The sequence below is a fragment of the Acyrthosiphon pisum genome, chromosome X (genome assembly GCF_005508785.2).
Source record: "Acyrthosiphon pisum isolate AL4f chromosome X, pea_aphid_22Mar2018_4r6ur, whole genome shotgun sequence".
NCBI lineage: Eukaryota > Metazoa > Arthropoda > Insecta > Hemiptera > Aphididae > Acyrthosiphon > Acyrthosiphon pisum.
In genome coordinates, this window is record NC_042493.1 from 51,400,928 (window position 1) to 51,417,850 (window position 16,923).

The 16,923-nt window shown below is 27.1% G+C and overlaps 1 protein-coding gene across 8 annotated transcripts in view; it reads right to left on the reverse strand.

Moving 5' to 3' along the window:
- LOC100162857 (calcium/calmodulin-dependent 3',5'-cyclic nucleotide phosphodiesterase 1A) overlaps window positions 1-16,923 on the reverse strand; it is a 424,716-nt gene that overhangs the window by 5,437 nt on the left and 402,356 nt on the right. For all 8 annotated transcript variants that reach the window (XM_029486979.1, XM_029486974.1, XM_029486969.1 and 5 more), the window contains 5 exons: window positions 5,731-5,983; window positions 4,954-5,070; window positions 1,140-1,280; window positions 524-693; window positions 43-204 (listed from right to left, as the gene is read on the reverse strand). In XM_029486979.1, coding sequence (XP_029342839.1) covers window positions 43-204; window positions 524-693; window positions 1,140-1,280; window positions 4,954-5,070; window positions 5,731-5,983 — 843 coding nt within the window. The remainder of the gene's footprint in view (window positions 1-42; window positions 205-523; window positions 694-1,139; window positions 1,281-4,953; window positions 5,071-5,730; window positions 5,984-16,923) is intronic.

The window sequence follows — 16,923 nt, forward strand, 5'->3', positions numbered from 1 at the left end:
AAACCATTTGATCGAAAACGATATTAGGTATGTACTACTTACGTAGGTTCGGGCGATGCCAAAAGTTGTTTCATAGTTTTCAACTGTTGAAAATGGAAGCTCATATCCGTTGCTAACACCATATCTATGACTAGTGTACGGAACTCACGAAATTCTTCTTTGGTAAGATTTTGCAAAATGTTACAGTCCTCATCTTTTAATATTCTATAAAATAAATCATTGTTAAAAACAAAAAAAAACATTCCTATGTAATTTAGTACTTTAATTTATTTAATAGTTCAAATGCATTATTAATTTAAGTATCATAATAAATACTTCTAAATGGAAAAAAAAATAGAAACGCAATTTTAAATTGGTTTCATAATTAAATTTTTTAAATATCGAGTTGTTTAAACAGTTAGTAAAAACATTGAAATTAATCTTTTTTCGTTTAATCATCAAAATGATAATGAAATTACATATAAATCTATTTGATTAAATTTTTTTTTATATAATTTAGTGTAATTATTTTAAAATGGCTAACCTGAACGTTGAACTGATATGATAGTTTTCCAACACAGCGCGGTCATTATACAATAGGGCAATCTCTGTGCCCGACATAACATGGAAATTATTTGTTGTTCCAGTGTGTTCAAAGTCATGTGTAATTGCAGCAATTAACATCGCGAATATTTCCAAATCGCTCAACCAATTCTACAATAAAAACACGAAGTTTTAAATTCCCATATATTATTAACAATCACAAAAATTGATTTTCTATTGGAGATTGAAGGAAAGTCATTTCACGTGTAGGTAGATACTTATTTTAACATTAAATTGTTGTGATGACATTGATATAAGTAGGAATAAAAATTAAATATAGTATTATATTCAGTAAGAAAATAATGAAAATCAGCATAACCAACATTTCAGATAAAAAAGAAGAAATATTAAAGGAACAAAGTGGTAAATTCTATAAAAGAAAAAAAATTAGTAATGTAAAAATACAAGATATTCTAAGATTAAAAAAAAATTGCTTGGACTGGTGGGCTTTTGTGATATTTTAGAGAGAAGTCCCTTCAAGCATTCATTAAAATTTTTTCATATGTAATACTATTCAATAAGCATGATATAATGTTTTGTCACATTTATAATATTACCATAAGTCCAGTTTGACAGAGCATATAATGTACAGTTTGTGCGACATCAGCACCGTGTAAATTATTATGGTACGGATTTTTATGTCTTGAATATCCCTCTTCAATTCTGCACAAAAAGTTCTCCATGACTACCGATGGCACCTGTAAATCACACAAATTAAATATCAATGAAATGTTTAAATTCGTTTTTAAAATTTAATATGTTTCTTCCTTTAACGCTTGAAATAATGTTCTTTTTTTATTTATTCCGTTTTTAAAATTCTATATAATAATAAACAGTATTAAGTATAAGTACCAACAATATTCTTCTATACATTAAGAAAAAATATTAATTATTTTGGTTGGTGGGAACTTATTTTAATAAAAATAATGCAGGTATGACTTTATAATTAAATATTTTAATAATTGTAATTGAATATGTTGTTAACGTTTTTATCTATGGTGTTTTAAGAGTATTAATTACAATTTGGTGTATTTTATTTCTTTCTACCTAAGCTATAATCATTATTTAACATACATTTATAAAATATTCTATTAGCATTGTATTTTATTATCAGACTTCGTTAAAAAGTTTTGAAATTTAAAAAAAATTTAATGAAATTCAATTACAAAATCACAAAAATGTGTAAGTTATTAAAACTATAACAAATTCATAACATTTAAAATTTGCTTAAAAATGCAATCAGTACAATATTTTTCATAAGTTGTGTTCATACAAATTCTAAGAATCAAAAATTATTTATCTTTTAGTAAGATATTAGATAAATCAAACTTTTTGCCCAATTTTAAACTTTTTTTTAATGCTATAATATTATATTTTATGACAGCGTTCCAATTGTTGAGCTTAATAATGTCCTGTATACTACTTTCCGAGAGTAGCGAAATATTTTTGATAATGATACTGGTGATTTACAGTGGGTACTCGAAAAAACTACCCGTAAAAAGAATTGGTAAAAATGGATCCGATATAAGTGCTTGGAAATAAAGTACTACAAAAATATATGAGTAAAAAAAATTATCGAGAAAAGTAATAAACTGAAAAATAGGCGTGTACTTATACCTATAAAAAATTATATATTTACTCATAAACAGTTATTCAAAGACCACATATTTTCAAATAAATAAAAAAAAACTGTAGTATATATGAACATTATCCCCATGGTTTACAGTTACGCCGTAAATGTGTTGTGCAATATTATTGTCAATTTATTACAAAAAATATATCAGATAAGAATGACGTTGTTCTTGTCAGTAAAGGCTAATAAAATATAATATAAAATTGTCTATGTATTCACAATAATTGTTAATTTATTGTGTGTTATTATTTTAAAATTATATAATAGTCGTTTTGATAAGTAACATATTTTGTGTAGGTACAAAATGTAAATGTTAAATTTTAGTTGATACCTAATTGACTGATGGTGTGATTAATTTGAATAATATAATTTTTATTTCGTTTATTGTTTTTAGTGTTTGTATACATAATATATTTCAGCTTAAAAGTGTAAAAAACCACTCTACTACTCTCGTCCACAGATCTCGGTATGTATGCGTAAGTATGTTCTGAGAATTTAATTTTAAAATCTGCTATATTATATTAGCCCAAACACTTGGAACTCATCAGTTTTTTTGTTGAATATACGTGTAGATGTAATGTAAAATGTGAAACGAAATAGGGAATTTGAATTAAAACCAATGTAATAATATAATAATATTATTAGGGCTTGCATTTGAAAAAAATTCAGTTTTATGTTATTTACAATTAAAACGTTTTTCGTTATTTAGGATTAAAACGTTATCCAAGTTTTGCGTTTATCGTCATTTAGAACTAATGGTCGTTCTTACAATGTCCGGTAAAGTGTCGGTTAACGCTAACCAACTGATAACAGATTTTAATAACGGCCGAATTCGGCCGGTTAAGTGTCGGTTAACTTTAACCGGACATTGCAAGAAAGGCCCTAAGATGTTATGCAAGTTCTACGTTAACCGTTATCTAAATCAGTGTTAATACCTATTAAATTTAAAAATAATAACTAATGCGGGTAAGTATTGGCCCGGATACGGAATATAATATAATCAATTCTTAGATGGTTTGCATGAAATAAATGTTTCTACGAAACCAATAGACCTTTTAAATAAAAAGATTTTAAAATAATACGTTTTGCATTATTTTTCGCTTAATGATATTCTATAAATTATACGTTATGAGTTATGTTTTGTTTAATGATATGGAATATATTTTGTTAATCGTTATGGTTTGTTTTGCGGTATTTATTTATTTTCGAATATTGCTTTCCGTTATAATTACGTTTACAAATTTCAATTATTTTTTGTCAAATATAACGTTTGCAAGCCTTGGTGTTAATAGATGCTTTGAGCCTTAAATATATGCCAATCGACATATATATTGGACTTTGATAGATTAACTAAACATTTGTTTAAATCAAATCTATTTTGTTTACATCGATATTCTAATTATTTTCATTAGATTGTTTGCATGAAATAAATTCTTCTACAAAACCAATAGACCTTTTAAATAAAAAGATTTTAAAATAATACGTTTTGCATTATTTTTTGCTTAATGATATTCTATAAATTACGTTATGAGTTATGTTTTGTTTAATGATATGGAATATATTTTGTTAATCGTTATGGTTTGTTTTGCGGTATTTATTTATTTTTGACTATTGCTTTCCGTTATAATTACATTTACAAATTCCAATCATTTTTTGTCAAATATAACGTTTGCAAACCATGGAAAAGCTTTGAGCCTTAAATGTATGCCAATCGACTTATATATTGGACTTTGATAGATTAACTAAACATTTGTTTAAATCAAATCTATTTTGTTTACATCGATATTCTAATTATTTTCATTAGATTGTTTGCATGAAATAAATTCTTCTACAAAACCAATAGACCTTTTAAATAAATAGATTTTAAAATATTTCGTTTTGCGTTATTTTTCGTTTAATGATATTCTATAAATTACGTTTTGCGCTATAGTTTTTTTTAATGATATATAATATATTTTGTTAATCGTTATGTTTTGTTTTGTAGTATTTAATTATTTTTGACTTATCGCATTTCGTTATAATTATACGTTTACAAATTTCAATTATTTTTTGTCAAATATAACGTTATAATCATAACGTTACTATTTAGTATTTACTATAACATTTGCAAGCCCTGAATATTACAGTTTACTGTGATTCAAATTAAATTTACCGTGATTCAATTCAACTAATTAAAATAGATTTAAATTAATAATAATAACTTAAGTTATAAGAGTAAACATACAGTTTTAAAGTACAAATATAATATAAAATCATGTTTTGAATGGATTTTAATTTTAAGTTTAAATTGTATATACTTAAACGAAAATCAAATTGAAAATTCAGTAGGTATGCGTCATATAGATTCAATAAAACGTATGTCTCATAAAGTATTATTAAAATATATTTTCTCATATTTCATTATGTAGGTTATGTTGACCTAAAAAACTGAAAAACAAAAAATAAAATGAAATGTGTGGGTTACAATTATTTTAAACAGTGGCGCGACCGGGATTTATTTTAGGTGAGTGGCTGAGTGGGGGTTACGCATTTTTCTCAACAGGTGTTTGGGGTTTATGAGTAAAACCTGGGTAAAGGGTAGGTCATACACCGTACACGTAAACAACATTTTTCAAATTTAACATGCCCTAATTACGTTTATATTAGTTTTAGTATCTGTAATGAAGTTGTACAGTTAAGAAAATATTCTAAAATCAAATACCTATAATTTATCATAGTATAATAAATAATAAACTTACTTTAAATTTTTGGAATATTCCATAGCGATTGAGCAAGTCATATCCCAAGTATTTCAGCGGTTGTCCATTTCCGTAATTATTCAGTTTGTATACGTCAAAAGACCAATCATTGATGTCCTAAAATAACGAATTGCGGTGGATTAATTAACGAACTTTTACAGTGTTTGGTAAGTATTAAATAGCAGATTAAAATATTCATTAAATAAAAAACGCTTTTTTTGTTTTAATTTCAAACTCGAGATAAGTACTGGCCGAGTTGAATTTAAATATAATTATTCGCGTTACATATCATGTTAGATTTATAGTCTAGTATCCCAAGTAATCAAATAGAGATATCGAAAATAATTGATATGTTATTTTAAATTTGCATAAGAAATAAAATTGAAATGCTCATGGTCAATTATCAGTTTTCATTTTTGTGCATTTAATTACTTTTTTATGTACTACACGTATGCGATAAAAACCAAATTAATCAAATTAAAATAATCATGATAGTGGAATGCTCAATCGGAACAAACGAGTGAAGGTGTGGATATTAACCGTAAATGGTCTGAGCTAAATTAATATGAAACTAATTTTTCAATTAATAATATGAAAAATAGAGATGATATTGGTCATACAATTAGCTATGATAGCGTGGGTACGTAAAAAATTGATTGTTGACATTCATTGTCGAATCTGCTGTTTAATAATATTATGTTTATATTGTGTATAACATGGCAATAGTTATTTGGTACGAAATGATGTACCGATAGAAAATGAACTCTGCGAGTTTACCTTTAAAACTTCGATGACGTCTGGTGGGAACGTCATCATCGGAGCGTTGATTACACGACGATACATACGGTCAACGAATATTCCAGCACGAATGGCGTGTGCCACCGACTTAAACTTGGGTTTTTCCTCACCCTTGCGCCTTGTGCAAGCCATCTGTCTTGTGAACGTAGATGCAAGCCAATCTCTGACTTCTTGTGGTACCGCGTCCGGTTGAACTTCCGAAAGTTCGTCGTCCTCTTCGGCAGCCAATCGCCTGAAGTCAGCACATAATATGCGCGTGCGCACGCACACACACACAAAATTAGAACCACGAACCAAACGACGTCGCGATGGCACATATTATTATAATAATATTAAATTTTAATCAAACGTTGTTGTTAAAATTAATGTTCCATACCAAATGTTGGAAATATTGTTGTTTCTCTAATAGGTACATATATTGTGTTTAGATCACGCGTGCAAAGAAACCACAGGTTCTTATATAATATCTTCCCGAACAATAATTACATTTATTTTTGTAAGTACAGAATAATATACATTAAAACAATTTGTTACTATGATTACTATATTATTATGCGCACTAAATACCAAGTAAATTATTATAAATTATAAATTTATAATAACATACTGAAAATATTGTACAAAACTGCGGGATACAGTTATGCTAGAGTTGAAATACAAGTTAGAAAGTATGAATAATAAACATATTTAATCAACATTTTAAGATATGATGATTTAGTTTGAGTATTATTTTCATAAGTTAATTAACGTAATAAATTGTAAAATAAGTAATTATTTGTTTATATGATTGTTTCGATCGGTTCATCTTAGTGAGAATATGAACTAGCAGAATCAACTAAAGTGGATTTCATAGTCACTGCGAATCGACGCTAACGCGCTTCGTGGCGGGTTTGTCTCAAACCAGGTTATCAAACTAGGATAGAAAAAATGTGTAGAATATTCGTTATCAATTTTAATTTTACCGCACGTGCTAATTTTAGAAACCCTAATGTAAAAACACCACTAAGACGCATTAGCGTCGAGTTGCAGTAGTAATAAAACGCACTATGAGTAGTTATGATATATATATAATATAATATATTATATTATATTATACATAGCTAATAAATCATTATTCCATTATACATTTTAAGAATCGATCAACACGACCATAACGTATATTATAATATATAATATACTGTAGGTATTTACTATTTACAAAATATTTTAATCTTTATTGATGTATCTTGGATTTATATGCACTAAAAGCCATCCAAATATGCACTAAAAACGATTAAATATGAATAAATAATGAATAAATATTTCTACTAAAAGTTAAAATAATTGTAAATAATAGTAATAGTAATAATAAAAGTCTAAATATGTACAAAAAAATAAAAATATGCACTTGGAAAAATGATATTATAAATAGCTAAATAAATAATACCAATGGTCTAAATTCCAATCTTTGGAGAGCGTCCACCCTGTGGGAGGGGCGTGTACAGATTGCCAGGGAGGTGCAAGCAGTTACCATGAAGTAAAAATTGTATTTATTTAATTATTTTTATTTTACAATGCATGGAAAAAATAAAAATTAAGAATGACCAGTTATCAGGTTTCAATAAAGAACCAGCCGTTAAACATTCATAACGTTCATCGGGGCACATACGCGTTTTATGCCACCACGACGTTGGTAATATAATTTTTTTCAATCTATGGAGCCATGAAGGGAACATGAGATTTTTGAAAATCTACAAAGGGGGCGTAGAATAGAAGAGGTTGGGAACCACTGGTATAAAATCTAAATCGATATTTTCTTATCCTAGTATCATATCTACCGATATAATAATACTATTAAAGATAATAACATAATTGTGGTAGCATATCAGGAAAATCTGTTCCTAGTTTAATATTCTATATACCTAATCAATTTTTTTCAATAATAATCGAAAAAAATAAAATCAAAATTCAAATGCTAATTTTTTTTTTACAATTATTTTTAATTTTTTCGAAAATGTCTATAGAACAACTAAGTTTTCATTAAAATAAGAAATATTCAAATATATTGTAGTCAAAATAAGTTCCTCAAACATCACTACTTAGAAATTTGCAAACATATGCGCTACGATAATTACATATTTTGATCTACACGCCATTCTGTGCTTATACTTATCATATTATAGGTATCAGAGTGCAGAATAAATATGTGATTGCATACAAATCCACGCATGGATCATCAGTTTTATTTGTTTTCAATTTTATGGAGAGAAAATGATTGAAATCTCTGTATTTTAAAACGTCATGTTAATTAGTGACCTGCGTATTATCACTTTGATAAATTATATATTATTAAATTTTGTATTTCATGTATTGTGATTTATAATGTTTATTTTTATTTTGGACTTTGGTCAGTAAAAGCAAATGTTGATTTTGTCAGAAAAGTGTCTCTTTTATTTTAATTATTCAAGCATCGGTATAAACGTTGGAACACACTTTTCTAGCACTCAATACAGCATATTATAATAGCATTGTATAAATAATTAATGACATAACGAATTACCCTTTTGTGGTTGAAGGTGAAAAATTAGATGATATTGTCATCAGTATATAGTTGATCAAAAACACACACACTTGTTTATTTTCATTTAGTTTATATTACAATTGATCTACTTATTTTATGACGTATTCTAAATAAAAAAATAAACTAAAAAAGTTTAATAAATCGACCATCAGTGTAAATTGCGTTCCTATACCTAAGTTTTTTTTTACGAAGAGAAAAAAAACATTCACTCAATATAATACGGCCCTCTAACAATGACGGTTTATGATATACCCAATCGGTGGCGGTGAAAATTATTACACCGCCATTGTTAGGCCTGTATAAACACTAGACATTTCCATTTTCTCTCTGTTGCGCAAGGAAAACAAATTGGACTTTTTTTTTTTTTTATAACACAACGTCAACACAGCCGTTGTGAACTGTGCCATAACTGGGCGACGAATACGACAAAACACAATGTGCGCTGCACCGTCGACCGAAAAGGTATAGTTTGGTTTCGTGCGGCGAGAAAAGAAAAGAACACGACAAAAAATAAGTAAAGCGAAATAAAGCCTCGTCTCCAACGTTTCGGCGCGTATAAACTCGCTAACGAAGTCATGCCATGTTTATTGGTTATCGACGTCAAATAAATAAAATCTAAAGTCTGCAGTTTATATACTTATATTGTATAGCTTATACACACAGTATTATATAAACATATATATATATACCTAAGTATATAATGTAATAATATCGTCGGCGCGCCACATCGCACGCAGAGGTGGGCGAGTCAAAGGCTTTTTGAAGAATTTATTATTGTATTACATGAAAATAAAAAAAAAGGAATCAATTTGAGTCGTGTTCCACACCGCGGATTTGTGTAAATGTTTTTCGATTTATTTATAAACGTCTAAGCAGAGGACCGGTGAGACATTTCGTACGCTGTGATATAATAATATTGGCAGCTCTAGGTGGTATTATTGTACCTAAGTAGGTACTTACAAAATAATGTCGTCTTACTCGTACAGGAAAGCGGGCATCACTGTTGGCGAAATAATTCAACAATTTTTGTATTTGCTTAAAAGAATTATAGTAATAAAAATTTCAGGGAAAACAATTTATTCCTTATGTTATAATATTATTAAAAGTATGGTTGGAATTTCAATGGACTAACGACGATTAATTTTAAACATTTCATCACGTCAATATAGTTTTGAAATATTTAAAAAAAAAAAATGGTTTGTGTTTTAGTTCCGGAGAAAAGTACTAGTGTATTGATAATACTATTTTGTAGTTGCTGTTTTTTGTATTGTATTTGACATTGACTATGATATAACCAAAGAGATAAAAATAGAACGAACAAATCAGAAATAATATGCGAGAAAATAGAAATTTAATTTCTGTCAGAATATTATTTGTCATACACTCACATATACTATATTATATCATAATATAGTATATACAATTTTATTATTTGCATTGGAAATACTAGTCTCAGTCTGAAAACAGATTGTGGATCTGCTCTACTTTAATATCAAATTGACACCGGAGTACCCTTGTTCCTCTATACCAAGTCTCAGCTCTTTTAGAGTGGCGGAATTTGGAAAAATTTCTCGTCGCAAATATGAGAACGATATTTTATAACATTCTGCATTTCTACATTAAGAACAAAACTACATTTTAATCATTTACTAGAATACAATAAATGATATAAAACAAATTTCTTTACAATTATTACACTAAGTATATAATAATGCCAGTGAAAAAATAGCTTATAAAATTAGTTGCTAGTTGCCTACCTATTAAGAATATTAACGGTTCATATCCGTTGTATTCTTTGTTGTACCTCTAGGTATGTTATAAATTACAATAATGTAAATTTTATATATTTGATTCAAAATATCACACGATTTGGTTAAATATTTATTTTAGAATGAATAGATTTATAATAAAAAAAATATCTCTAATTAGTTTTTACTCAGAATTCATAATTGGATAATCTTGAGTGTGATCCCAGGCATAATTTAGTGGAAAAAAAACGTTGATTAAAAACGACTAAATTGAATTTTGATTTTGTCATCAAAACATTATCGATTACAAGTACAATACGTATTGAGTTTTAGGTAAAATAATAATAATTTACTATTAAAAACGATTATTGGAAAGTTTGCTTTGATGAAATATTTGTTTTCGTGTATTTTGTATCGTTATGAACATATTTCATTTATCCAAACATATGATTCAATATCCACCTGGGTTCAATTTCAATGATAAATTATTATTAGTTAATAATTTCAATGTATGTTTACTTCAATCGTGATAGTCGATTTGTGTAGGTAGTAATATTGACATTTACTATATTAATTAATCAGTTTTTTCAAATCAATTTTTAATAGAAGCAATTTATCTATTAAATGTAAGTATAAAAATTATATACATTTTTAATATTTTTAAGCTATGTAAGTACTAACTACAAAATAAATAAAGGAAGAAAATTAATTGTGTATAACAGTCTAGAATAAAGGTGTGTGGGTAATTTATTAAATTTATTTCTTCTTTAAAAGTGGATACCGACTTGACAGAAGCCAAAAGTCGGGAGGGGTGACATATATATCGATTGAAAGTTCGAGTCTATGAGATCAAACAGTCCTAGGTCGTTGCCATTATGGGTCCACCCAATGATGTTATTAATAGGATGCCACACACTTGATTTTGAAGGGGTTTGATACAGGCAATTCAAATGAACATCGAAAAAAAATATAATTTTAATCTTAAATATGTTAAAATGCTAATTCAAAGTAAGTTATAAATGGTCCTGTGCCAGTTATCACTTAATTACTATAATTGTTGATTATTGTGTAATTGCGAAATAAATAGACAGTTAGGCTGCATAGTTAAAAACCAAATTTTTATATAGTACTAAAGACAATATTATATTTTTCTGTCTTAATTTTTTTTTTTATCTTAAAATTTAAATAATGATTTTTGTAAAGCTAGTTATGTTAAAGATATTTTTTAATATAGGTACCTAGCGTTAAATTTGGCAGAGTTATGTAGAAACCAACAGTTAACTTACTAAGTAAGATGCTATTTTTTTTATTTAATACACATAGTATAAATCCAATATATAGCTTAAAATAAATGCCGTTAAGATAAGTAAGTTATTTTCATAGAACAATTCTATCTAATGATAACAAGAAGTCAAATTAATAATCAAATATTTAATTTCCTATTATGTATCATCATTAATAATTGTATTATATTATTTATTAAGTATTTATTTATTAATAAACAAACGTAATTCAGGCTTGATTGAAAGAAATTCGTTTTCATTACCTAAGTTAATATTAATAAAAATAAGTTAAATTAAAAGTTAACTTAATAAAAAATAAATGCAAAAAGTGAAGTTTAAAAGTTAAAATTAACGGAACTTAAACTTGTTAACTGGTTTATGCTAGCATTGGGATTTTTAATTGAAAATTGGATCTAGTTGGTACTCTGGGGGGTAAAAAGAAAAAATTTCCAGTACTTTTTAAAATAATCGGGAACATTATATATTTATATTAATATTTTCTAGACTCTTTATAATTTTCAAAATGTTTTGGAATTGTTGTGCTATTTGTAGACATTTTTAATTTTCCAATACATTTTTTTATGTGATTATAATATTTTGTATGATCGATTTTTTATTTTCGAGTAAAAATTCATGAAAATGCTTAAATGCATGACAAATACAAGGTTTCTTAAGAGTTCTTATTTACCACGATTAAAAAATTCAATTTTTTTATTATGGTCATCAAAATATGTATATTATTTTTTGTATATTTATAACACGAACTTACCTATTTAGTATTTACACATATGTTATAATATGCAACTTAATTTTTGCAAAAATTAATTCTATTTTCCGTTTTACTAATTGAAAAATAAATTAAATTATCAATCTATATATATTATATATAATAAAAGATCCTTAGATTTATAGGCTGACACAGATAGTTTTTTCTCAGAATCGTTAATTGTGTTTACGACGTTAATTAACATTGAGTTGAAATTTAAATAAATTTTAACTTGAACCTACCTAAATTATTTTAATTTACTGTTAAATAGAGTCCTAAAGGGGAAAATGTTTAGTTTGAATCTCGGAAATTTGGCATCATTTTTTCAAGGTTACATGGTTATAAATAATAGGTACATAAATTATATTGGTGGATACGTGAAAATTAAATTTAAAGTCCACATCGAACAAAAATGTTGTTACCAAACTCGCTTTGGCTTATAATTTAATTCAAATTTAGTACAATATCCATTGCAGTGACCTACTAAATATTACGAGAAGATAAGTAAGTAACTTTATATACCTACACCTATTATACAGCAGTACAACTTACCGGGGTTTTTTGGTTTATTGATATTCAAAAAATAAAACGCTATGACATGATAAGATATTATAAGATATTTTTTTTTATCACGTAAATTTGGTTTATTCTATGACCTCATAGTATGTATTTACCTATGCCTACGAGTGGTTCTTTTTCGCACCAAAGTTTTTATGGGTGTGACGCGTTTAAAAAAACATTTTTCCGACGAATGAAAATCCGCTTACGTCAAACCCTTAAAATATAATATGTAGGTAAGTACACCTACACAACTGACACGTTGTGTTTAATTTTGTTTGTTGAATGTCAGTCACGTGGACGTGGGCGTATTTATACGTCGACATAGGTTTCGAACTGATTGTGCCGTGCAGGCTAATAGTATTAATACTCGACCGACGACGCAGCAAGTTAATTATTGTCTGAGGGCGGGACGGCGGCTACAAACGGTCCGCACTTTCTGTTGATCGTGTCTTATTGTTACTAAACAATTTCTGCAGCACTGACCGTATTAATTACTATTATTGGTCCAACACAGTAAATGCGTCGTTTGAAACTACCTAAAAATATCACCACTGAAATGTACTGTAAACGCCTTTTTGATTGGAGTCGTGGAAAATATGTACAGCAGCTCACCCCACCCTGGTAGGTGTCCGGATAAATGTTTAACTTTAAGTGAATTCGACAAACAATTGAGTGAAAAAAAAAATGTTATTTGTTTTAATATCATTCAATTTAATTGTTTAGGTATAACGAACAAATCATGTAGGTAATACACATTTTTGTTAAATATCTGTAACATTATAGACAAAGTCACAAATGTTACAAGTCAACAGTTATAGTGACAAGTCGGATAGTTATTGGCTATTGCAGTAAATTTAAATATGTTTTACTACATTTTTTGAATTTTTTTTCTTAGTGCTTTTTTTAAATACATGGCTATTTTTATTTCATACAAGTAAATATATTATGTTTTTATAATTACTATTTTGTTCAAATATTTTCCTTCGATTCCATCTAGTTAGGCCTTGAAATAAAAATTAATAATTATCTTTATATAAATTACTATGCAAATAATTGTAATCTAATTGTTACTAATTTATAAAAAACTGTGAAATTGTTTAAAAATTCAACTTGTTGATATTTCATCATAATAAAATGCTAAAATTATAGTGATACAATATAGTAAGTATTACTACAATAATGTGTTGCCTTCAGATTTCAATGCTAAGCATTTAATATTTTATTATGAAATTTTGAATAATAGCGTACAATATATTTTAGAAACTGTGAATTCTGAACAATCTTAGAAAAATTACAAGTAAAAGCTAAACGTTTTAATAAAATTGAATTAAATGCATTTCCACAAATTAAAGAAAATTAAATACTTGCTACAATAGAGCAACGTAAATACATTATATTATTTTGTACATTACATTATCGATTACCTAGAGGATTTCAAGCGATGTTTAGAAGAAGAAAAAATAGTAATAGATATTAGGGAACAGATTACCGGTCCTAAGTGGATTAAAATGGATTGGCCACTTAATTACAATCCCCTCCCTTGTTAATTAATTACGGCTTGTAGGTTTACAGTTTTAGGGATTACTTGAAGCGAGTTCAAAATTACCGCTAAAAGTACGCAATTGTTCTCTTAAATTAACTATTGTACTTTTAAGTAATCATTGTATTGATACGTTTACGGTAGGTACTCATTGGCGTCAATTAGTTCAATAGAAAAATCAAAGGAAGTTTAGTAGGAATTTTAAGCGTTAAACAGTACACGACAGGTTATTTCCGTAAAGTTTTATAGCTAGTAGGTACGGATAGAATATTTTGCTGATATTTTCCCTTATTTCAATGAATTTATTTTAATAAACAATTTTTCATGTTTTATTTAGAAATTAATAAAGGTTTGGTATTACCTAACTACTGTAATTTCTGTTTAAATATTGTAATTTAATTAGGTCATGTGTATTAATAATCACTGCCAATATAAAAGTATCACAAGCCTGAGGCACTAAACCAGAGGTCACCTACACGTTTTGTATCCATGGCTTAAGTTACTCTATCGGAAATAGAAAGGTTTATCGACCCGAAGTTTTGATAGCAAGCTGTGACGTACAAATTGAAAAATTCAAAAGTTTAAGTTTCCGTCTCTTCAATTCATGTGAGATTATTAATTGTAACTGTATGGTATCTAACCCTAAATACGATAGAGGTCTTGAATTCAACATGATATTGTAATAAAACATTAGTGATATACAACAGAACCTTTGTCCATTTGCACTTTTTTCTTACAGATTTTTTTTTTTAAAAATCACAGTATTATTGGAAAATAATATCAAATTGAACTGATTTAAATATTAGCTTTTAATAAAAATTTGAAATTTAAACAGTCTTAGCAGTCTTGGCGAATATTACTAGATGTACATTTCGAGATCAAATTATACAAAAAGTAATCGCTATTGGCCTACTTAGATTTTTGGAAAAAGTCACGTTTTGGAAACAGATTTTTAAATAAATAATACAAAATCAATTATATTTGTGTGTACAAGAACATTGAAATCGAATCAAAGGAATTATAGCTATTATTTTTTTTAATCAAAGAAATCAATTACAATATTTATTATATCAATTTCATAAATTTCGATAATTTCTCTTTGAATATATAGTAACGGAATAATAAGACAAATATAAATACGTTACAAAATATAGAAAAAAACACATCCGACGGAGAAAATAATAACGAGCAAAATACATCAAATAACAAATCACTTAATACACTGAATTGCAAATTGTAGCAATGGCGATTTATTAAGTATAACAGCTATATACAGCATCAAACGAATTGAATTCCGATACCATCAAACGAATAAACTAAATTGGAAGCATAATTTATACACGAATAAGATTGTTCCTTTCAACATGGTTATACATCGTTTGGAAAATAATATTGTTTGCAAATGGTAAATTTGGTAAAGCATTTTTTTTAGCAATTTAACAAATTAAAACTAAAAACATGGTCTAGTGACATGGATTAATTTTTCTTCATTGACGAGTTATTTTGACGAGTACCTATGGCCAATATTTGAATTTGTGGTCATGCTTGTTCACGCCATTGTATGTATGCAGAGATTCACCAAGCTTGACCCCCCCTCTATTTTTTCCATTAATAATGAATTTATTCAAACAATGATTTGTGTGATTTTTAAATATATTTTAAGACTAAAATTTCAAATTCTTGGTATTTTATGTACTACTTAAAAGAGTGGAAATACAAATTTCTACTTTTCAAACCTTCATTTTTACTTATCGGATCTTTGTTTGTGGAAAATGTTGACGTAGCTTATTCAAAAGTTGAACGATTTGTTTTTAGATTTTGAATCAGTGCATAATTTAAAAATAATTAGCCCATATTGAAAATGAGTATAAACTACACGTGATTTTATACCAATAACTCAATTAATAGAAAAATTACGTTTCTTAAAAATGAAGTTTATACTAACTAAAATAAAAATGTGTAAAATGTACGAATAGTAAAGTGATAACATTTTAAATTTATATAATAAAATAATAAAATAAGATATATTATATGGATACATGGGTAGACTGGATATGTGTACACCGTTATATGGATATTTAGAACACATAATTATTATGGATTAAACCCTTGGGCCCGAGATGCAATTAATAGGTATATCAACCCCAATATTAACCCCAACGTATATAAGTGTGTAGTATACACCGAGGACTTGATAAGTAAGGTTTAGGATTATGAATAATAACTATATTAGCTCAGCTTATTAATTATTATAATATACAAAATATTGTAATTAATACATAGAAAAATACGAAAATTAAACAGTAATCATTTCAACAATTTGAAATTTAAAAAAAAAAAAACATTGAAACTAACTTATTTAAGATAAAAAGATACTTGTCTCAATTAAATCAACACGTCACTTGCTAGTGTTCTATTTAACTTAGTATATAACATTACCGTATTCATAAAATGATTCTAGGCTTAGGAAAACTTTTTACTGTTTTAAATAGTATCATATAAAAACTACACAAAAATGTTATAGAAGTGCCAAAAATAGACGGAATAATATATTGAAAATTAGATTGTGACTCCTGTACAATACTAAATAATTTAACCAATGAACATTTTAAGTCTTGGGGGTTGTTAAGTAATTTTAAAATAATGCTGAAAGTTTCTTTTCTCAGGTTTCAAACTCAAGTTTTTCCGTTAGGCTTATCGTATTTCTCAATTTT